The 25,381-nt window shown below is 38.0% G+C and overlaps 1 protein-coding gene across 2 annotated transcripts in view; it reads right to left on the reverse strand.

Moving 5' to 3' along the window:
• Positions 1–271: 271 nt before the first annotated feature.
• The window catches only part of gpc6a (glypican 6a), a 151,542-nt gene continuing 126,432 nt past the window's right edge, over positions 272–25,381 (reverse strand). For both annotated transcript variants that reach the window (XM_057332362.1, XM_057332363.1), the window contains 3 exons: positions 8,823–8,953; positions 5,498–5,673; positions 272–4,104 (listed from right to left, as the gene is read on the reverse strand). In XM_057332362.1, the coding sequence (XP_057188345.1) occupies positions 3,908–4,104; positions 5,498–5,673; positions 8,823–8,953 (504 nt within the window). In that variant the 3' untranslated portion in view covers positions 272–3,907. The remainder of the gene's footprint in view (positions 4,105–5,497; positions 5,674–8,822; positions 8,954–25,381) is intronic.

Genomic DNA, 25,381 nt, shown 5'->3' on the forward strand with positions numbered 1-25,381 from the left:
TTACTGTAATGCAGTATTTTTATGAAATGTGATTCATTGTAATGTTTTAATGTGATTTTTGGGACAGGTATGCCTAGGGATGTAACAATATTATAGATATCGTGTTATCGCAATAACAAAATTGTCTCAATATTATGGTGGTCACATGACTGTATGAAGCGATAGTTCTTCCGGGCTTAACATAGAGAATGTTTGAAAAAATAATAGCCGTTACCTTTGTTAAGGCCCATCTGGTGCAATGATTTTCTTTTATAAAAGGGATTTTTAGGTCATGTGACCCATCTCATACTATAACTCGTGCCTCTAAGCAACAGTTATGATTAGAGGATACAGAAAGAGGATGCTTATGGCACGTTTCCAAGTCATCATTTGTCTTTTAAATATTGCACCAAATACCGTACCGTGGACGTATACCGAGGTATTACCGCACAGTGAGATTTTGATAATGTTACATCCCTAATAACAACAAGTGTAACATTGATATACGTAAACACATTCATACATTCTTGTGTCCAGTGAAGATTGTTTTCTTTCATTCCCCGTTTTAAAAAGAAAATGGTGTGGGAAAAATGCAGTTTCATCCGTCAAACATTCACCACCAGATATAACAGCATCAGCGTTCTAATAATAATAAAGAAATCAGCTATGATTCACCACTATAAATGCAATAATGAATCATGCGCTGGGACTAATAATTGTTCATCATTGACTGCGTGTGCATTCAAATATTTCTTACTGAATATTTGCGGGTGGAGACACGAAAGATGACATCGAGCAGTACAGGTTTCATATCAAATGTTTATTTGCACCCCTTCATTACTTGTCTGTAGATAAGAGAGAGTAACAAAATCCAAATATGCAATCCATTTACTTCTTTTTTTCTTCTTCTTAAAAAACAAAGGAAAAACTGTAAGGCATGTCTACTCGCACGACACGTACATGTCACATTGAAACCTCACCTACAGTAGCTCAAAGCAGCGTGCTTCAGTAGGAACCATCACTTTCCAACCACACAGACGTCTTCTCCAAACGTGTAATTGACATAGCTCGTACTTGTTCGCATGTAAACTTTATTCCTCACTCAGAAGAATCAAAGAATCAAGACGGTGGAACTCAATGGCAAAGTGCAATGTGGAAAGAAAAACGAGAGGATTAACTTCATACCGATGGACATACAGCAGTCGTTTCATCCTCCAGACCGATAAAACAAGCGACGGCGTTTGAAATGAGATTATTCCTGCACACGAGTGAAAGCCGCACATTCAGAGAGCAAGTAGAAACACGCAGGCTATAGGCAAAACCAGACACAAGACACATGCTCTTAAAGAACGCCTCCACACCAGCGACCTGACCCAAACAAGTCAATAAAACAAACATGGCCCTTTTACACGGAACAATTCTTCAGTCGTGTCTTTCCGTCTCTGGCTTGAAATCAAGTTAACGTGTTGTTGGATTTCTGTTCCTTTGTCTGCTTGTGTTTCATGTCAACTCCCATTTCTTTAGACCGACATCAGCTCACAAACGGTGAGGTTTGGAACATCAAAGGTGCTTCAAAAGGTTCTCCGATGCCATAGAAGAACCTTTTGGTTCTATAAAGAACCTTTAACATCGCAAGAACCTTCACAAAAGTACACTCTTGAAAACAAAGGTGCTTCAGTCAAAGGTTAATGTCTTCAAGAACCATCTCTTTCTTGTCTTTTCATGATCTGAAGAAGCTTTTTCGCCACAAAGAACCTTTTATTCAACAGAAAGGTTCTTCGGATGTTAAAGGTTCTTTATGGAACCAAAAGGTTCTTCTATGGCATCATGAAGCACCTTCACTTTCAAGAGTTTAAGAAAGAGATGGTTCTTTGTGGAACCATGAGCTCAGATTTGTCTCGTCTGCAATCAACAGTCAATATTAGTGAAGATCTCCATATGAACTCATCACATTGACTCGAATCCAGACTATTTGACCTCGACAATCTACATTCATTCAACACCTCCACACTCTTCATGTGTTTACACAATTACACTCTCATTTGATGACTCTCTTTTTATTCCTCCAGAGTTATTTTAGTTCAAATTTGACTCAAACGAGAACTGTTTTAAGAAAGTATCTCAGGACGGATGAAGGTACTCAGGTACGAAACACAAAGCACCTCCAGAACCTTTCTGATTTTAACAGCGAATTCACCGACGCGCCACATGGGCATTTCACCATGAGAAGAGAACGTGATCTTCGACGAAAAGACTGAAGCAGTCAGGTCTCAACGATGGATGCGTTTGTCATAAACCCACATGTTAAACATGCCAGCGTTCATAACGGGAGGTCTGAGTGATATCGTCATCTGTACAAATGTCATCTGAACTCTTGGGAACATTCATACCAACAGACAGAACAGAAGAAAGTGCCATTGAAACATTCATAGAGTAACGCCCTGACTCGCTGGACCTCACGAACCACCTGCAGAACTCTACTGCACTGCCAAAACCATCCGGAAGAAATCACGACATCATCTTTTACTGAGGGATCTACGGCTGCGAAGAGTTTCCGCAGACGTTTGTTCTGCATGGTCCATGTGGTCCATTGATTCACAATAAAGTATATTTGTAAATGTGAAGGTCTACATATCAACACGTACAGACTGAAAATCAAATGGTGTCATAGATGAGGGTTGTGAATACAAAATTGATTATAATGAAGACTATATAAATGTGCATGAAAACAACAGGGGTCTGTTAGATTTGAACACTTTATATGATGCATTCAGATGCAAGCGGATTCAATACTGATCCAGCCCAATTTACATCCAAGATCAAGATCCCAGAATTCCAGGACGTCCCAAACTTCCCTTCAAAAGACGGACTTGCACCTTTGAAACCAGCGTTTGAATCGATTCAGAAAATAACGTCATGCTTGCATCGAAAAGGGGAAAATATATCCTTTAGCAAGCACCGTTTGTTAGAATAAAAGTCGCTAAAGCCAAAATATAGAATTATATTAGAAATATAAATAAATCTTTCTCTGTAAGAAAATGCTTTATAACTAAAATCTCATATATTAAGATATGGATCATTTGATTTGAATGAAGCAGGCGCAGCCCTCAGGGAAACTCTAGCAGACTCCTTAAACCTAAAACATCAACCTCATAAAACCACCGCCAATGGACGAACAAAATGCCTTCAACTCAAAAGCGCCAGAATTGTGTGAAAATCACAGTTAAAAACACTCATGACCTCCTCGTGCATTCTCACAGTGGTACATAAACAAGATTCAGTTTACTTTTTTTTTACTTTGCATCTTCAGTTTTTATCGTACTGTATGAATTCAACGGGGGAGAACTTAAAAACACCAGAGCGCATGTCGTTCGTCTCTCATTTTACGCGGTAGAAAAGCTCATTTTACTCCCATTCGTTTCCCGACGCAAACGTGGTCGCGTTTCTGCGGCAAACCACTTATCGTCCGAAAAAGCTCGTTTTTCTTTTAAAGGTGAAGCGTGTCAGTTTTACGCCAAAGTAACGAGCGCTATCGTGAAATCCGTCGGGCTGGTGGGCTGCTCAAACAAACAGAGCAAAGTTTGAAAAGCGCAGAGCGTTTACACTTTGAGAAGGGGAATCGACTTACGGATCATCATCTCTGCCGGGGAAAACTCACCGTCGGGAAAAATGACACACGTCACCTTTAAGGTCAAAATGAGAGGCGAAATAGAAGCTGATCTGTGATTGCACCAAGCATTCTTTGGAACAAGCAGGATGCGAATGTTTACTCTCCTTCTCTCCGCACGTCCAGCCAGCGAGCTTGTTCTCCGTCTCTCGTGGGCTTTTTGTGGAAAACGTCCAGTCTGGTGAGGCAAAAGCTAACAGCGTGCCGAGAGCGCCGCTGCGTCTGTCTTAAAGTCCGTGTGGCTGTTGCCTCCTCCTGCCATTATCTCCATTGCAGTACGAGTGAGACGAGCGCGGTCACGGCGATTACGATCTGCACCTGCGGGGTCTGTCGGCGGGCCGCGTCCGCCGCCGGCTGAGGTTCGCTGATGTCGGCTTCCACCATCGGAGGCTCCGTGTGCACCACCTCGGGTTCTGTTGTGAAGCCACTCCCACTGCCCGAACCGCTCTCCTCATCACCTGACGTTCACAAACGAACACAACATACAATATAACAATCAACTTCATATCTCTTTTCATACGGGACACACGTCTGTATTATCATATGTTGATGTGACGGCTCCTCCGGAGGGTCTGGACGGCGCAGGACGCTTTTGGACACCATGTGTGATAAAGGAAATGCCCAGCTGAAGATGAGCTGTGCCGGCCTCTTCCGAGGGAATAACAAACGCTTGGAGAGTTTCAGGTAAAGAATGTAAATGTGGACGTGAGTTTGGCTTATTTTTAACTCTGCACTTGAACCAGTTTTCTTCTACGTGTTGTAAGAAAGTTAGATGCGGCAGAAGTAGGGCAACGTTGAGATATGTGTCAATAACAGAATGCGGTGTCGTCTACTAATGTGTCTTCATTACAACAGAGTTTGGGGTGACATTTTAACCTGCCAACTCCTTTACAACACAGAATGCTTTTTCTCCACAAAGACGATCACACATCAAATCTAAACTAAAGAAGTAAATTTGTTTAAATAAATCTAGATTTACACACATTTCAATGTCATTTTGGGTATTTAATGTTTATGGGTCAATCACAAATGCATAAGGATTTTTGACATGCCAATTTAAAAAAATAAATAATAATAATAATATCTATTGGAGTTTTTCAGACATTAGGAATCTGATGTACACATAAATGCAGATTAAAATGTTAAATGAAGTGATTTTAATGTTTTCCATGTATGAATTGGCCATAGCCTTAAAAAAAATGTCATGTGGTGCGACCGCGATTCATCTTAAAATGTTTTGAATAGGGCTGTCAAACGATTAATCGTGATTAATCGCATCCAGAATAAAGGTTTGTGTTTACATAATATATATCTGTGTACTGTGCATATTAATTTTGTATTTATAAAGACAAAACATACACATACCTGTCTATAAATTTTAAATGTATTAATTTATATTTACCAATAATTGAAATTGTAAATAAAAGTTTATTAATAGTTATATTTTATATTATTCTTAAATATATGCATTTATGTGTATGTGTTTATAAATACAAAATTAATATGCACAGAACACCAGCATATATTATGTAAACACAAACTTTTATTCTGGATGCGATTAATCACGATTAATCGTTTGACAGCCCTAGTTTTTAAACAAAGTTTCTTTGAGTTTTGGGTAAATTATCATCTCTCATATTTTTGTTCCACGGTTTTGTCTTCTTAAATGAACAAAATGAACAAACTTATTTTCCTGAAAATCGCATAGAACTGATAAAAATGTTTTAAAACAGTATCAGCGATTCATATTTCATTTTTAATTGAATGCGATTATTGATATTATTGGCACACATGATAAGTGGTCGTTATACGTTATTGACCCTTACACAGTTTTTGATGGAGGTGACTCACTTGAATCTTGAAAGTAGACGTCTTTCCCGTTGTAAGCATTCCGTAACTTGTTGGTCATCACTCTGAGGGTCATGATCTGCTGTCGGACGAACGTGTCCGGTCTGGTGATGTCCACCTCCACCTCTGGGTTATTCAGCTGATTCGTAAGACCATCTTTCACAACTTCAGGAAAATATCTGAAAAGCAGAGAAGCCGCCGAGCGAAGGTTTGTTTTGAATAGATTCGCAGCTGGTGTTACACAAACACGTAAATCATTCACCTTTAGTTACGCATCAAATGGATCTATTTGATATAATCTATATTTCAATACAAATCCAAATGGGACGAACACGCGAGCGTATTTTTTTTTACAAATATTTGATATTTGTTATATTCGTATATTGATCATAATATACAACATATTCCCAATTTATGTGCCCAGCTTTACATTATACATGAATGGGTTTTTTTTGCTGTTGGTCGGCGCAGACAAGATGTCCTTCGTCTGATAACATTATAATAAAAGCAGACAGGCTTATCAAACTCAGACCGTTTCTGCTGGAAGCGAGAGAGAAATGTCTTCTTCTCGCTCTTTTATGTGCTTTCTAGGTCATTCCTGACATCCAAGTGCCCATTACAACTGTTTTAAAAAGTGAATCAAATACTAAAATTTTATTTTTTAAGAAAATCATAACAGCTTTTTAATCACAACTAAGTGAAAATTGAGTCTTTTTTAAATATCATCAATTTAGTTTGAGCAGATGTGACATAATTCGCAGTGTCCAAATTCTGAAATGAAACACTAAAAAACTATAAGCATACCTCTGTTGACAAACTGTTATCAAAAATAAAACTAACACTTTACTTAAAGCATATATGTATAATTCATGATAAAAGTAGTTTTAATGTATTTATTATGCCTTGCAATAAACCTTATAATATCTCGTGAATAATTGTAACTACAGTTTATAGATTATAACACTTATCGATTCGCATTTTTATTTTGGTTATAATTCTTTATAACAACATTTAGTGTATTACAACACATATTATGAACAATTATAATGCATCATACCATTTAACAACCCTTAATAATGCATTAAACCTAAAGGCTTTAAGAAAAGTCTTACCAAAATAAATGATGAAACCATTAATAATAAAAAAACAAGATTAAGTTCAATTAAATAAAATTTAGCCAGAGCATATTCCTAATCATTTATTTCATTTATTTACAGTATATAAATAATTCATATATTTATATATATTCATTTATTTATATTTATAATAAAAATTATGTATACCTTTTATTTTAATCATAAAAACTAAATGTTGGTCTTGCAGTCATGAAGGAAAATATTGCTGACCCCATCATGACCCGATCTACTGTAGAGCAACATCAGCACCTCACACATTCACATGGCCACCGGCTCTCTGCAGAATCTGTTCATGTGCAATATTTAATTAATAGATATATTTTAGGAGACAGAAGCACACGCCGGCACTTTGTTCTCGCACCTACAGTGTGACAATCCTCAGATGGTAAAGGTGGCAAATACTGCGACAACATTTCCTGATGGAAATGATCAAACTTGCCAGACAGAATCTGTGTTAATATGCATCACGTACGATCACAGCCGAATCTGAGCTAAAATTCAGAAAGAAGATCAATTCTGGATGCAAACATGAGATATTTTAAGGTGACTAAATACAAACGTTTACAAAGTGACTTATAATGCATATAACTTTGTGCTCCCTGAGGACTGAACACGTAACTTTGGTGCTGCAAGCAACTGAGTTCTCATCTTTAAAGGGATAGTTCACCCAAAATTCTGTCAATATTTAATCACCCTCTTGTCATGTCAAACCTGTATGACTTTCTTTCTTCCGCAGAACACAAAAGAAGATCTTTTGAGCGGTAGCAGCCAGTGACTTCTATTGTGTGGACACAAAACCAATGCAAGTGAATGGCTGCCATCGCTGATCGGTCAACACCATTTTTCAAAATATCTTTTGTGCTTTTCAGAAGAAAGAAAGTCATACAGGTTTGACATGACAAGAGTGTGAAGAAACGATGACAGAATTTTGGCTGAACTATTACTTCAATACATGATCGACCCAAAGCGCCGGCTGAATTTCTCCCTCATCACAATGCATGTTAGGAGTGTGTATAAACACATGTTGCATACACTCGCCTCCACTGAGATCTAATCTCATAATAAACACTTTAGCGCGAGGTAATTGTTTGTGTCTAATTCATATTTCAGGTGGTGCTTTGTGGAGGAATAAATGAAACTTGTTGAACGCTCCCGGGGTTCACAAACCCGTTCCCATTCAAATGCAAAGCGAGCGCTTTTGAAGCCGTAATTAGCCAATAATGAGACTGTTGTTCTCTACGGAGACCAGATCTCACCAAGACGAAAAACATCACATGAATTTCTGCTCCGGCAAGTCTTATCATTTGTATTCATCTGTCGGTTAGGTGCTCTGAAAAAGCCTCTTCACACACACGCTACACACACACACACACACACACACACACGAACACGCACACACACACACACACACACACTGCACGGCAAATTTACACCAGCGAGCCGCTCGGAGAGAAAATGAAACACATCTTATATTGCACCATCTGCTGATATTATCACTTGTGGAGGCCCAGAAAGCTGACGGGCTTTTTTGCCAAGCCGTCTGGCTCCATGTCAACGGAGGACAGACGGAGTGACAGACATCATGCCGCGTGCCATTAGACGGTCATGAACTGAGATGATGAGACATGAATTACGTGGCAGGACAAAAAAACCCTTTTCCCTCGTTGGCGACGCTGAGGAAATCAACCTGTTGTGCAGGCATCATTTCTGGTCGTGTTTCATTCACATCCGCTCTTAAAAATAAAGGTTCTTCTATGGCACCTTTTGTAGTTATGCATCTCATGGCGATTCAGAAGAATTTTCACATAGCAACTCATTCGTGCGTTTCCGTACAGTGAGAATTCATTATCGTTTTTCTTATAACCGTATGAGCTACCTGAGAAATTTCCCATGAGATCAGTCTAAATATGCTCGTTCACATTTGTGTTTTCATTTCATTTCGTTTCATTTCTTATTTTTATAACTGCAGTTTCTAACACAGATTTATGATATCACTGTGTAACAACAGTCATCACGGTCGATCTCTGTAAAGGTCAAAACAACCTCTGTGTATTCTTTCCAGGAGTTTCGCCTACAGCGTGCCTGTTTTCTATTCGCCTGTGACCTAATATAACTAAAACAATTAGCATGTGATGCAAAACTCATCTGCAAAACTCGCGGGACGTGATGCTGAAGGTGACCCGGCGTCGTACCTTCCTTTAGTGTGACTGTTCCAGCACTGCTCCTCATCAGGGTCGGTCACTTTATCCTCCTCACAGATGCCGTCCGGAAGAGCCGACCAGAACTTCTTCGACTGCTTCAGCTTCTCCTTTATGTCGATCACCTGGAATACAACAGTGAACATCAGTTCATCACATCCAGAGAATGAAGATTAAAAGAAAAAACTGAACTATCAAACCACCGGTTTCCAGAAATACAATACAACAAATACACTACAATAAAAATAATATTTAAAATAAAATAAAATGAAATAATAAAGTAAGTAAGTAAGTAAGTAAATAAATAAAATAAGTAAGTAAATAAAATAATAAATAATAATAAAATAAGTAAATAAAATTAAATAATAAAAAATAAAAAGTCAGCAAAACAAAACAAAACAAAACAAAACAAAATATAAAATAAAAATGTAAATAAAGTAAAGTCAAATAAAAAATTTAATAAAAAATAATACGATACAATACAATAAAAGAATAAAATAATGAAATTTAAATGGTCTCCTAAAACCCATCCACATCGCTCACAGCGACTCCTGCATGAGAATCAGCAGCGTTCTGTTAGAAAGGGACATGTGATGATTCATTGGGACAGGTGCACGTCTAATCCTCCGCTAAGCTTTGCTGGTATTTTCTGTACTATCCAGATCGCTGGATGTTCAAATTGGATGAATAAGAACTCTGAAATCATTTTTCATCCTATCGTGGTGCATATGAGGTACATAAATCAGACTTATATGGAGACTGCGTGCCAAGATTTATCCACATCTTCCTCGTTGTTGGTTTTCTGTTTCACTAATCTGCATCTGCTCAGACAAATCTTGAGAAATAAACATTTCTTAAAGGACTCGTTCAGACAATCGAATCAAATTATTGTCTGTATGTCACTCTTTCTTCAGTGGAACACAAAAGAAGATATTTTGAGAAATGTGTCAGTTTCAGAAATGTTTCCCTTGCACTGAAGAAGAGACCCGAGTCTTATGTACAGACCAGAAAATCATGAAACTTTTTTTTTCTTCTTAGCTAAAGTTGTAAGTAGAATTGTGTTAAAGATGAACATGAATGTCTATATTGTTGTTAGGAATCTTTTGTAGTCGTGCATTGTACTTTGTAAGTTGCAAAGGTTTATTACACGATTCATCTATTTTTATCCTCCTACCGCCTTTAATACATGAGAAAATGAGACATTACAGAAACATCGATAAAATCTTGCCTTCTCATACATCAGCAGTGTTCAGCCCAGAGCTTCAGATGTGCACAAATTGATTTTATTAATGAAGTTCACCGCACTCCAGAAAGCAAACAGACTGATGTTTATCACTGACCGTTTCAGCAATAAAACCCATCTATCATCGAGGAGATCAGATGAGTGACTGACAGCACAAAGTGTCAATCATAATCCTGTTCAGACTCTTTCACACAACAATGTTTTTTCTACTAATAATTGAATATGATAATTGAATATTGAATATCTAATTTGTACATCTGTATGCCTCATGACAAATTACTTGACACCAAAAACTGTTGCTCCGTCGAATAATGTGAAGTCATGTTTTTATGGGAAATTCCTTCTGTGCAGAAGTTACTATAGATATAATCAAAGCCTTAAAGTGACGCTTCACCCAAAAATGAAAATTCTGTCATCATTTATACACCGTCGAGTTGTTCCAAATCTGTATAAATGTCTTTGTTCTGATGAACACAGAGAAAGATATTTGGAAGAATGCTTATAACAGATTTCGCCCCCCATTGACTCCCATAGTAGGAAAAAATACAACGGTCGTCAAAAGTGCCCCAGAACTGTTTGCTGTCCTACATTCTTCAAAATATCTTCTTTTGTAATTATAAATGATAACGTATTTTTTCCTACTATGGGAGTCAACGGGGGGCAAAATCTGGTTATAAGCATTCTTCCAAATATCTTCAGAACAACGACATTTATACAGATTTGGAACAACTGGAAGGTGAGTAAACGATGACAGGATTTTCATTTTCGGGTGAACTGTCCCTTTAACACCAAAACCCTTGAAGCATCATTATATAATTACTCATAAACATCTGATAATAACTGACATCAAATGGATCTGCGTGTTTTCAGCATGTCACTCTGTGGGTAGATTAGGTTTCCCACAAATAATAATGACATAATGGGATTAAATGTGCCGGATGTGGGGTTTTGTGGAAACAGCGTGGAGGTTATCTGTGGAGTGGAGAGCGACAGCCAGAGGCTGGATGGTAGAGAATCTGTATTGATGGCGTGTCAGAGATGGAGAGCACTTTAGCCTTTTTGAAGTGCTAATCCGTGAACATGGGCTGCAGAGATCTGGAGTGCTTTTGCTTTGCATTCATAAGGCGTCAGGCTGGATGTTGATACGAGCGCGTCAGGAGAGATGCTGTAGGGCCTCTCCGGATAAACACACAAGAGCGAGACCTGCAGCGACGCTGCGCAAGACGACACACACATATTTGAATTACTTTACCTACACGCGGGAGCTGCGAGTCTTATGCATTGCTACAAACTGACGATCGGTTTTCTTTACCGCGGTAACCTGAAAAATACCACAGCTGCTACTTATTTCACCCGAAACAACTGAATGTGTACATTCAGGGTATACATTTACATTGATGCATTTGCCAGACGCTTTTATCCAAAGCGACTTACAGGATTTACTATAACAACAAAAACAACTCCAGCAACTATGGTAATTTGGTGTGGTAACTATGGCAACACAAAAACGTTTGTAAGGATTGCAAATCTCCAAACTCCAAGAGAAAATCTACAGGATTGTTTTTTACGCCGAACTTGACGTATGAACGAATTAACAAACAGTTCACTCTGAATTACGTTTAAATAATTCATGAAACTGTCGCGATATAAATGACAGCATTCGGTGTGAATTGTTACTTTGTGTGTTTTTCTCATGCATATATCAAGTTATTTTAGCAATTTTTGATGGCAAAGTGTTTTTCTTGCATAAACGGAACTGCGATTTTAGCAATCGGAAGAAAAGCAAGGCAGAAATATGTTTTTCTACACAAACGTTTCTTTCGCCAAGACCACTAGATGCTGCTACACCTCTAATACAGAGAGAGAGAATATGAATTTTAACACGACTTATATTACATAACCATTTCCTACTGAGAGAGAGAGAGAGAGAGAGACTCCAGACGGTTGTGAGCGAGCCAAGTGTGTATATAAATAAATAAAGCGCTTCATGTTTCATAGTTGTATTAAAATACATTGCAGTGTATTAAGAGAAGGCTGATGTTAGTGGTAAGTGAGTGCTGGTATATTGGGTGAGCGGTGGGACGGTCGGACGCAGATCGTCTAACACTTGGGCCACACAGATCATTAGAGGAGAGATGCCAGGAGGGATGAGTTAAGAGCAAGAACTCGAATTCACTCGGGTCTCGTTGCTCAACAGAAGAGCACAGTCCAGACTCGACATCAGCCAGACGGAAGGGTCTAATGACCCCCCCAATATTCTCCACGTGTGCTGCCATTTAACACGTGGCTTACAAACACCTCAAGCATTCTCTGCGTGTTCTGGGTTGAACTATTAGAGGCTTAAAGAGGTAAGCCATACAACAGCATTGTGCAAGGAATAGAAGTGGTTACTACACGTTGTGAATGTATACTATAGTATTACTGCAACTGTAATACATCAAAAATGTATTTCCTACAGTAATGTTTAGAAAAATGATTTTTCAAACATTTGTCGTCGAGTAAAGATGGAGAAAGCAGGTTTCTTATTTATGTCTAGCTCTCATTGAGAAGGCCCAGAGCTCACAGTCTAGACAACAACAGTTCAGATGTCACTGTGTTTTTCCAGGAATCAGACTTATTTTCTGCTGTGCCATTTCAACAACCCTGTCAAGCATTTCAGTATCCGAGTACAGAAGTCAGAATGTGATTTCTTCATTAAAATATTCTCTTCTTTACAAAGCCAAAGATTATTTCTGCTTACTCATATGTGACGATTGTGATAAAACTGAGCAAGAACCCATTTTCAAACCAAGCCAACAAAATCCAACTCGAATTTACGGGAAAACGTAACGATTTTATAAGGTGTCGGTTTCTTATGAACTTGTTTGATTAGACTCTTACGACAACATACAATTCCAACTAGGGATGCACCGATGTGTAAATTTTGGCCGATACTGATAACCGATCATTCTTGAACACTGGAAGCCCATAACTGATATATTGGCCGATATACAGTACCTAAATATTAATATAACATTTTCTGAGACTGAAAATTCTTTTCCCCCTGAAAATCATGTACCAAGCCTACTTTACATTAATTCAAGATTTTGTAACGTTTACATTTTTCTGGTATAATGTTTATTTAATAAACAAATTATAGGTGTTCTTCCAGAGCAACCCAGAAAGGTGTTCTCAATAACCACAGGTGTCAAGACAGAAAGCATTCAGACAGCAGTCGGCTTTAAACAATATGCTTTTGTTCCTATAATTTACACATTCATAAATATGTACATACTACATCAACAATGTTTTACTAACAGCAGTAAGTGAATGATCACGACAGAAAGACAGTACCGTACTGGATTTTAACTGTGAACATAATTGATCAGCTGTAATATATCGGCCTATTTTATTATCGGCCAATACCGTTAACATTAAAAATGACCAATTATCGGCCGATACCGATATGGCCGATAATTTATCGTGCATCCCTAATTCCGACATAATCTCACGATGTAGCTAATTTTGGCTAATTCATATGAATGCATACAATCTTATTCGTACATTTTAGTATGATTTGGTTTCGCGCCACTGACGTTAGGTTTAGAGGCATGGTTAGGGGTGGGACTTCAGAATTGCTTTGTTCTTGGAATCGTACGTTTTTGTACGTTTCACAGCGTACAAATTCATACAAATTTACCACCTCGTAAAATATTTACGAATTCCTGTGAGATCAGGTTGACAATTATTATAAAAAGCAAATATTAAGGCCCCCCTCTAAAACGTATACTTACTGCAGATCGTACAAAAACATAGAAATGAGATCCAACAAATTTGTCCAAATTTGCCACCTATTTGTGTAGAACCCAGTCTCAAGGCAGTTTGTGGCATAGGCACAAAAATTGGACACGAATTTCCCCATTTTTTCGTGTCACTCAGCACAACTTTTTTTCGTGTCACCAGCACGACTTTCAATACACAGACCACGTGTGTACGTACATATACAAATTTATAACCTGATATCAAAAGAAGTCGTACATATTTTAGAAGTTGGCTAACAAACACCTCACCTCACCCCAAACTCTAAAATAACGAACTTGCGTGTGCAAAATGTCAATCACCCCTAAAGCTGTAATATAGTTACAAACTGCCGCAAATTGCATCATGATATTGACGATTCACTTCAATAAGCGTATTACTTCCAATCTGAATACAAGATCAGAACAACCCTCTCAAAAAAGTACATTTCACCTACTTAGATAAATGTGGGGTGTCAATGACAGTTAAGTGCAGCCACTGGACTTCTTCTCGCTTAAATTGGGAGTAAAGTTCGGGTTGGTGCAATCCATCACTGTGCTACTAAAGGTTCTCAGCACATTTGTGTTTGATGGTTCTTACGGTCGCTGGAGAATTCAGACCGGTCCATCATCACACAACCTTCACAATTCCCCCGTCACTGCCCTCCATTACAAAGTTTAGTAGGTAACAACATGTCCCAATTTATAATGATTTTATTCCCCGTTGAGATGTTCTTTTTTCTGTGCTATGAGGTCATTGCGTGTGTAATGATGAGTTAGAGATTGCATGACTGGAAAAGCGACAAATTCATTATTTAGAAGACTGCAAAGGGCAAGAGATAATCACAGCAAACAATAAATCCCTTTGAAATGATTCATGATTCCTTCAGTCCCAACACACACACACACACACACACACACACACACACACACACACCAGATATTTCCTGACATTACTGCGAACGAGAGACACGTGTTTTAAACTTTCTCTATTGCAACACATATTTCGTCATCATTTATTCAGCCTCAACTGAGCGTTGTTATTATTTTCTTATGAAGATTTTTTTAATAAACAGCGTTGAGTGACCATGGACGTTATATTCAAAACAAAAGTCTTATGAACTTAGTTTGTAAGAAACTAAAACTTTAAAGTGAATATTTATGAAGTCAATAACTAGTTATTTATGTGAATAATTCCTCAAAGATGCTTTCTGCTTCACGGATGCGGTTACTATGGTAACTGTCAGTGTATGGAAATAAAGATTCTTCAAAATCTCTCTTTGCTTTTCATGGTTTAAAATGTCCATGATAACTAATGACAAAAGGGCAGCTCTACTATTAAAAGCATTCTGCACATTTTAAACAGACTTGAATATTTAACGAATAACATTGAAAGCGTCGCTGACTTATGTAACAGTGAGGACACGGTTTCCAGTCTCCAGATCATTCACGCTTGAAGACCGAGATGTTGGAAGTGAAGTCAGTTTGACTAGTCAAGCAGGCCGCATGTCCCTCGGCTCTTCACATCAAACGCGCCCTCGCCGCTTCCTACCAGGCCGGGCTTTGGCGAGCCCTCTCGCCGTCTAATCAAAAGGTTGGCGAGTCACATTCCCTTTAGCGCTGCATGTGAGGTTTGGAGAGCCGTCATGACCCCTCAGAACAGAGATGTGAGACTGCTATAGGTCAGAGTACCTCATTAAGACTGTTTGTTCTCACTTTCCCGCCTCCCGATGGAGAGAAGAGAAGCTGTGTTAATACGCTCCTCTCACGCTGCTATAGATTACAAGTGTGGAGTGGATTTGGCTAATTGGACGGGGATTACCCAGCGTGATATCTCACTGGATAGCATGGTGTCCCCTGGTATTCACTACACATACAGCATGCCAGTGGCACTTCATCTGAGATGGTGTTTGACTAATAAAACCACACGTTACGACTGTTGCAAATCAATTCAACCCCAACTGTGAATGATTGTGATGTGAAATGTATTTGAGACGTGGACCGTGTCCTGTGTTTTGACATGCTATACCCCACATAAAGCCATTGTGAAGTATTCATTATTTATATGTTTTTAAACCATATTCATTGAGACTACATGGAGTATTTTTATTTTTGAGAAGTCACCACAGGTGAAAAGGTTGAAAAGCGAAGGAAGGAAACGGTAACCAGTTGCAAGACTATCAAAATGTACAGCGGCAGAAATCATCAGTTCTAGAAATGTGAAGTTACAGAAATCATGGACAAAAATCAGCTTTAGAAACGTGACGTTAAACCAGTGGCAGAAATCAGGTATGAAGTGTAAGAAAGCACACGCACACCATATTAGGTGCCGGTCAAGGAAGGTGAATATCTAAACAAATAAAAAAGGAACTCTTTCAGGTCAACTTTCAGGTATAGAAATACAGCTATGAAAATAATATGCAAAAAAATTAAAATAGAAATGAAACGTTATCAAAATAATATGCAGAAATGGGTAACAGATATGAAAAGTTATCGAAATAATCAAATCAGTTACATCAACATAAAGCTAAATAAGATTCAAGCAATAGAAATAATAAGCAAAATCAGTTACAGAAATAAGATTCAAAAAGTTATAGAAATAATACGCAAAAAAGTAAAGAAATGTAAAGCTATAAAAATAATATGCAAAAAATGTATGGAAATAAGATTCAAAAAGTTATAGAAATAATATGCAACAAAGCTATAGAAATACGAAGTTATAGAAATAAGATTCAAAATGAAAATGTGTTGATTAGGTTCTGCTTTAACGGTGCATTTGCTAATCAAAACTAAATCATTTGAGGGATTTTCATGTGTTTAGGTGTTATTGTGCTGGAGAAAACTCATAAACACTTTCAACCGAATGCGATTGATTTTTACGCATTAAACTGATTTCACACAGACGGTAGGTACAACATTACCAGTGTTTACTGCACATGCACTTAATTCAATGTGTGTTTGCCATGTCTACCTGTCACGAGAAAACCAAAACATGATGTGCGATGAGCTCTTGATAATCATTATGACTTCAGGAAGAATCCTTCATATTTTAACAGATTAACACAGCGTCCCGGTTAAGGGCATGACTTAGCAGGCTGGCGTGATGACAGTGAGCGTCTATATAAACACACATGTGTCTGTCCAGACGAGACGAGGCCAGTGTCTAGTCACAGTGAACCGGCTGACTCCTCAGAGTCCTGCCCCCCCCCCCCCATTAGCTCAGTGGAAACCCTTGAGCGTTATACTGCCAGGCCTGCCAGCATCTGAAAGTCAATCCCATCAGGATGAGCTGTGAATGACGCACTGCTGTCTTTTTACTGCCCGTCACCAACGACTCCAATATCAACACACGTATATATCAGCTTCAACATTTAACTCAACAACACCTCACAACACTTTTACTGACCCTTCACAAATGAAAATGTTACTGACAAATCCTAACCGCACTCTTAAAAAAGGATGGGACATTTTCAACCCAGCTTTGGGACAAACCCAGCATTTGGGTTAAATGAACGCTTATATTTGACCCAAAAATTAGTTTAAACAACCCGGCATACACTGTAAAAAACCTGTAATTTACATAATTTTTCTGTTATTTTATACAAATTTTCCACCCAAATTTACAAGAAAGACAGGGAAATGTAATTGTATATGCAAAATCAGTTACAGAAATATGAAGTTATAGAAATAAGATTCAAAAAGTTATAGAAATAATACGCAAAAAAGTTAAAGAAATGTAAAGCTATAAAAAATGACATGCAAAAAATGTATGGAGATAAGATTTAAAAAGTTATAAAAATTATATGCAAAATCAGTTACAGAAATATGAAGTTTTGGAAATAAGATTCAAAAAGTTATAGAAATAATACGCAAAAAAATACAGAAATTTGAAGCTATAAAAAGTAACATGCAAAAAGTTATAGAAATAATATGCTACAAAGTTATAGAAATGTGAAGCTATAAAAATAATTTTCCAAAAGAAATGTAATTTTACAGGGAAAACCCGTTATTTTACAGTTTATTTCTGGAGCCCCAGCTGCAAATTTCTGTTTTTTAAAGATGTTTCTTTTTTATAGTTTCTTTTTGAAATACGGTCAAAATCTATAAGATTACAGATCAAGACAATTTAAAACAATCGAATATATATCCTTATATCCTATAATTTTACAGGGAAAAAATATTTTTTTCCAGTTCACAGAAAATTTCTGTTTTTTTACGGATTGTTTTTACAGTGCAGGTTCATCAATAGGTTTGTCAGTTATTAACCCAACGCTGGGTTGAAAATAATTTTTGGAGCGTAAATATTACATTATAAAATACAGATATGAACTTTAAACATACTGTGCATCCTTTAAATAAACTGAAAACACAACTTGAAATGTAAAAAACACAGACAGACAGGTGAATATTTGTTGTGTAAACGCTGCAACACAAATGCTGACTAAGACCAAGTGAAAAACCACTTCTGGTTTCTTAAGTGAAAGAGAAATCCTTACAAAAATCCTTCAGCAGTCGTCTGATGTGGGGCGTGCCGTCCACTGTTTCGGTCAAGACAGGAGAACATGACAGAGTCATTATCACTTTTAACGCTGTCTGATGAAACCTCAGACTTTCACATCCAGTCAATGAAGCTCATTCATGAGACAATGCTGTCTACATTTTGTATTAATCATTCTTGTGTAAATCTCATTTCACGTCACATTCAATTCAACAGCACAATTTACACAAGAATGATTTCAGAGGCTATTTACGCCGAAATGAGCTCTGATTGCGTTTGAGGTGAAGGGATTATTTCAGAATCCATCTCATTCTCTCTACTTTTATTGGTCGCCTCAAAACTTTCACAGAAAATAAATGAAAAGAGAAACGTATTGATTAAAACACATTTTCTGCCTTTCATCTTTTAGTAGCGTTCTCTTTATTTAATACTTCAACTGTTTTGCTTTATTCTTGGTATTTTACTGTATGTATCCAACACAACCGGCAATTTGTAACTACTTCACACTTCAAAAGGTTCTTCGATGCCATGGGTTTCATAAAGAACCTTTAACATCTGAAGGACCTTTCTGTGTCACAAAAGGTTCTTTGTGGCTAAAAAAGGTTCTTCAGATGATAAAAAAGTAAGAAAGAGATGATTCTTTAAAAAACCTTTTTACTAAAAGGTTCTTTGTGGAACCAAGAATGGTTCTTCTATGGCATCGCTGTGAAGAACCTTTGAAGCATCTTTATTTTCAAGAGTGTACAAGATGGTTCGTTCATATGAATTCTGACTTCACCCCATTGACATTATATAAATGTATAGGCTCAATTTGGACTTTTTCTCAAAAGATCCTACGTTTTCCTACGATTAACATCGTAAGAGTTGATACAAAACCATTATTTTCCAGTGCGATCAGGACGGAGGATTATCCTATATATTCTCATTGTGTATTCTGCTCATGGGGAATGTTCTTTGTAGCCTTATTTGCACATAAAGGCGTTTCTGAATCCAGTCTGGAGTGAATGTTTCTACATGAGAATAGAGGGTCAGCACGCAGACGGCTCATTGTCTGGTGAACTTTGAGCTGGATCGGTTGTGTCTAAAAAGGGAGGCTTTGCGTAAGAAGCGCCCGTCTGAAAGTTTCTCAACTACGAACACCGCAATAAGAATGCAAGAAACAAATCTCTCCGCCGTTTATCAGTTCTGAATTGAGCCGTTGCTTCATGGCGTTTACAGCTGCATAGCAACACCCTGGCAACCGTCCACAGCATCACAGGGGGAACATTTGCATGGACGTTTTGCAGATATTTTCATACAGAATAAATCTGCTTGATGTATAGAATCTGAGGTTGATGATAAACGAGGAATGGACCGTCGAGAGCAGCCGTTCATCAAACTCTAATGTACGTTAAAGTGTCGAATTCTCTTCTGAATAGAGTCGACGACATAACAGGGCCGCCCGGCATCAGCGTGTCAGAATAAAGATGCTTTCAGGATCTTCCCATGGGTTCAGAGCGCACGTGAGAAGACTGTACGGCCGTGAGCTATTTATTATTCATGCGGAAGAGAATCTCAAGCGCTGACAACGGCGAGGTCAGAGAAATAAGAAACAACGAGAAAACCCGAGAGAAACACAAACACCTGTTCATGTCCTCTCGTTTCTACGTCCCCTGCTCACTACATAGAGAGCACTTTTAAGGCAGCACGGGTTGAAGGTTTAGCCTCATCACAACATCGCTTGTGCTTCGAGGGGCAAACCCAGAATGCATTGCAAGGTCTGTGAAACAAACTGCAGCGGAGGTGATGATGTGATTTTTGTGTGAATACCTCTAAAGCAAGCGTCTTGTGGTTATATATACACACAGATGCGAGGTCCTGCATCCAGCTGCTTGCTCTTTATCATCTGGATGAGATTCAGTACTGTTCGCTTCAGTTCTCTGACATTTCAAAAGCCGTGCTTATGGTTTGCAAAATCTTGAATCGCCGTAGCCCCGCTAAATATTTAATGGCATCTCTGTGTTTGTTTGCGTTTTGTCTTCTCTAGTGCCATAAAGAGCGGTTTCTATTGCATCTCGAAATGCGATTTTGCATTTTACAGAAAGAGCTACCGGTTATCAATAAAGACCCACAGGAGGCCGTGCACGGCCGGTGATGTCTCGACACAAGCGCGCATGACGATGGATGCTTTGAAAAGCACTTTTGAGGCATTTTCACCCTCTAGCGCCGTCGTTTGCAGCTGGAGTTTAACATTATTAATTCAGATTAATTACGTTACTTAAAGCAATCATAATTTTACAATCGATAGTTTGCAAACAGCCATTTAGAAGCGATCAGACATCAAGTGCTGGTCTAAAACGACTCGGTGTTTTATTTCTTATTTGATATTACTTTCATTCGTTCTTGCATCTCCAGGAGGTTTACTAGAAAATAGCTTGAACACTTTAACCCGGTGTGGCTTCAGGTACAGTAAACCCCGCAATCAGTTAAACATGAGACGCTTCAGAGAAATCGGTTTTACTCTACAATTACACCTTTTACCACGGTCGGCTGCGTTAGGCATCACCTGATTACATACCCTTTCAAATCAATTCCAGTGTACTTGTTATAGAATGGCAAGCGAACACTTTATTCCTGAAGAGAAGGTTATTACACACGGGGCTTTGAGGGAGGAATACGGCAATAAATTGACTTCAGCCATGGGACTTTGCATGTCAAATCTGAGTCTTTAATGTGTTTTTATGGTCTGTTTTTGTTAATCCAGTGTGGACGTAACACAGCACAGGAGAGCCGTAACAGCACCATCAGGTGACATCTAATCAGGCCTGATCTCCTTCTGTGTTTTATTGCCAATTTAGTGGCTGTGAGTGTCGCTCCTCTGAGACTGCTGTTGTGTTTCTGTGACTAAATGAAAAGGGTTTGGACTGAACGACTAACACTGGTATTAATTTACCATACTATTACCATAGTACGTGTCAGAGAACATGCTAATACTATGGTAATTTATATAAAATATCACAGTAAAATGAGAAGAGGATGACTACTATAAAAACCATGTCACTGAGTGATTACCATATTAATTTACCATGCTATTACCATAGTACATATAAATCAAACATGGTACTATGCGCAAAACGTATGGCAGTAATAAGGTCATATTTTAATCAATTATCACAATAGAATAAATACTGCGATTTCAAATGAATACCACGTTCATTTACCATGGTATTACCATAGTACATGTGCAAAAATGTCATACGAAAAAAGATTAAGTCGTCTTCCATTAACTATCACAGCACAATTCCAACACGAGAATGACTAAAATAAATACTCTATCATGGTACAGAACGACTACCACATTAATTTACCATGGTATTACCATAGTACATAAAACAAACAAGGTATCATGTTCAAAAAGTATGGTAATTATGATATGTCATATTTTAAATAATGATCATACCACAGTTTTCACATCAGAATAAAATACTATAATACCAAATTAATATAATGTTCTGTTACCATGGTATTACCATAGAACTGGTCCAAAATGTTAATATTATGGTCGTCTTGTACAAACTATCATAACACAGTTCCAACAACAGAATGACTAGAATGAATATCAAGGTACTGAATAATTCACATTTTTGTTTACCATAGTATTACCATAGTACATATTTAAAAAAAACATGATAGCATGTCCAAAATTATGGCAACACTATGGTCATTAAAATCAAGTATCAAGGACAAATTCCCATGTATGAGTATGACAAATGTATGAAAATAATGAGTAACATGGTACTGAATGTTTACTATATTAAAGGTGCAGTTTGTAACTTTTATGCAAAAATATCCCTTAACCACTAGGCCAGTGTTATATATTTTGTTCAGTTGAGTACTTACAATGTCTCAAATTGCCATTGTTCTGAACATATCTGTTTTGAATGTGCGCCCTCTAGCTGCGGATTTTACAAACTGCGCCTTTAATTTACCACAGTGCTCAAAACAAAGTGAACATAAAAATGGTGTATCATATAAAGCAATCTGTGGTACTTTTTGTTAGTGTTTAATATTCACAAATAGTAATATGAAATCAGACTAAAATGTAGAATCAAATCAGATATTCCTTGAGCGTATTACAGAAGCATCAAAGACACGTCTAATTGTGCTGAGAGCTTTTGTGTCTTACTGACCTCCCATCAGGCCTTTAAGAGAGACCCCGAGAGCACGCCGAAGAAACAAGGGTCGACTTGAGAGCCGCCAAACGTTAGAACAACAAGTCAAAGTCAAGAGAAGATTAAAGATTGGGGTCTTTTTAAGGTTCCTCGCGCTTCTGACGTTTCAGAGGTTCAGAGCCCAAAGCAGAAGAGAAGAATTCAGCTGGCTTCTTTCAGCCGGGACAAGAAGGGATTTTCCACAGATGCCATTGAGATGCACCGGCAGCATTTGGCCGAGTTCAATTACGTTAAATGAATTTAAGCGGCTCTTTTGAATAACAATACGGCCTGCATTAATGAAGGGGAAGGTTGAATGGATGGGGTGACAAACTCTTGGCCGTGAAATCAAGTGGTGAATGTCTGAACACCAGGCGTCCTCAGATGACGTTTAAAGCTTCAGGAAGCAGCGTGCATGACAAACAGACCCCGTGCTCTTATTACATTACAGAATACACGACTGGGGTTGTTTATTCAAATATGACAAGATAAAATATCAGTAATTACATGACGGAGCTGGAAGGATATCGCTTTGGAAAAGCCAATTTTTTGGGCTCTCCCGTTGCGAGGAGGTTTGGAAGTGCCCGTCGTGGTTGTTCTGCTCATAATAACATCTGCTGAATCTGCAAACCAGCATGACGCAGCAGCCAAAGTAATGCCAAATGAGTTTACGGGTGTTTTATTCACTCCGCCCAGCCGCACGGTAATTGTGGCTTTGGGGGAATAAAAATGGAGTGGCTATGTGAACGCACGCCTCCATTACAGCGTAACCTAAACCATCTGATGGAATGCCTTTGTGTTTAAAAGCTATTCCAAGCCTTTCCTGGCGGAGGACGCGGTACCAGCGCTCAGCGTTTGCTTTTTACAGGAGCTTATGTCATCCCGGCCACATCCGGCATTTTTTTATGTGGATTTAGCTCGATGTGCCGCAACCCCGGGATGTTCAATAACAACCCCGCAACGACGTTCATATGTCACCAACATTCAATTTGCTTTAATCATTTGTAAATATAATGTCATATATGTTATTAAAAGACATATTTATATTTCATTTGTCAAAAAAACCTGTCAAAATGATTTGCTGCATCCGGGTTACCGTGTGTTATTAGTTTTGAGCGGTTGTTATCTGGGAATAACCAACCTGCAAATGTTGCGACTGGCCAATCAGAATCAAGCATTCCAACCAGACGTGTAATAAATATCCTTAAAGTTGACATACACTACCGGTCTAAAGTTTTTGGACACTTACTCACTTATGTGTTCATATTTTTTTCTCCATATTTTAGAATACTAATAAACTCATCAAAATGATCAAATATAAACAAAGGGAACTATGGGAATTATGTTGTAATCATTTTTTTATGAATTAATTAAAACCTGTTATATTTTATCATCTTCAGTCGAGTTACCTTTCGACTAGAATTTGGAGAATTGTTTTCTTGTCATTTTATCGAGCAACTCAATAGTAAAGGAGTTTTCTGATCTATTCTGTGCTCTTATTGGCTGCTCTTTCTTCATTATTCAGTCGAAGTCATACATTTCACAAACATTTTTTACTAAAAAATGTTAGTTTTGTGTCTTCTAAAGTAATTATCAGACATTTAAGCATATACACACAGATCAAAAAGATGTTTTTAAATAATAAGAAACATTTCACTCAAGTGTCTTTTCAACATGACTTTAAATCTAAAATAAATATTATATATAAAAATACATATACAAAAACTAGAATGTGAGACATTTGTAATGCTTCATGGAAAGAGAAAACCGTGGAAACGTCTCTGATTGGTTGATTTTAAATGTCTGGGGTCACGAAGGGGGTCAAGGGTACAGATAATCTCTGACAGTAAATTCAAGCTGAACTCCGTCTGGCGAACACCACACACTTCTCATGAGGATTTGAGGCACGCTAGTAAAATCTCCAAAAAAGTCTAAAAAATGTTGGCCGCTTAGCCTTTCAAACCCAACAGAAGATCCGACTTCATGACTGAATGTGAAATATCTTCAATATTAACAATGCAGGATGAAAACAACATGCTTTTATTATTCATGTATTTGGGATACAGAATCAGCGAGCTCTGGCTTGACTCGAGGTTATAAAACATCTTCATTATTTCTGAGGAAAATGACGTCTACAGCACAAATCTGCACCTGGCAGGACAACACAAATCCAGCGGGTCACGGCGCTTCTTGCCAAGTCAAAGATGAAATTCTTCTGCCATATCGTTAAAAAGCGTTGCGTACTCTTAATTTAACGTGTGAACAGTCACCCAGTAGGTCTTTCATTCTGATTCAAACAAAACCGTTGAGTTCACCTTGCAGTTATGACTCACAAATGTATTTTGTAAGGTTCACATTTCCATATTTCTTCTCTCTGTTTGTGATTAAGAACCTTCTACACGTCAACCGCGTATCACGCAAATGCCAGTCGTGATATCCAATATAAGTTTGGTGTAGAACCGGACCAACCTAATATCAGTAGGCCGGATGTATTAAGCTTGAGCAAATTGAATCTTCTCGGGCACGCATGCAAATGTCATTCTCATTTTAAATACACTGTCGCTCATGTAGACGCCGGGATTTCTCAGTCCTCGTGAATCCAGCGAAGCAAATTAAGAGCAATCAGAGCTGAGACAACAAACTAAATCACCAACAGTGAATCATAACTCAGAAAGACACTCATTCCCGCTGATTTGTAGCTGCTCTGAAAATAAAGCAACCACCGCCAGACACTCGAATGAAGCTTTATCTTCAAACACACGCCGTCTGCTGGACATTCTGATGGGTCTGTCAACATACGTGTGACACACGGCCAGGAATTAGTCAGAAGAGACACACGAGGAACG

This window comes from Triplophysa rosa, linkage group LG4 (assembly GCF_024868665.1).
Source record: "Triplophysa rosa linkage group LG4, Trosa_1v2, whole genome shotgun sequence".
In the NCBI taxonomy this organism is placed as follows: Eukaryota; Metazoa; Chordata; class Actinopteri; order Cypriniformes; family Nemacheilidae; genus Triplophysa; species Triplophysa rosa.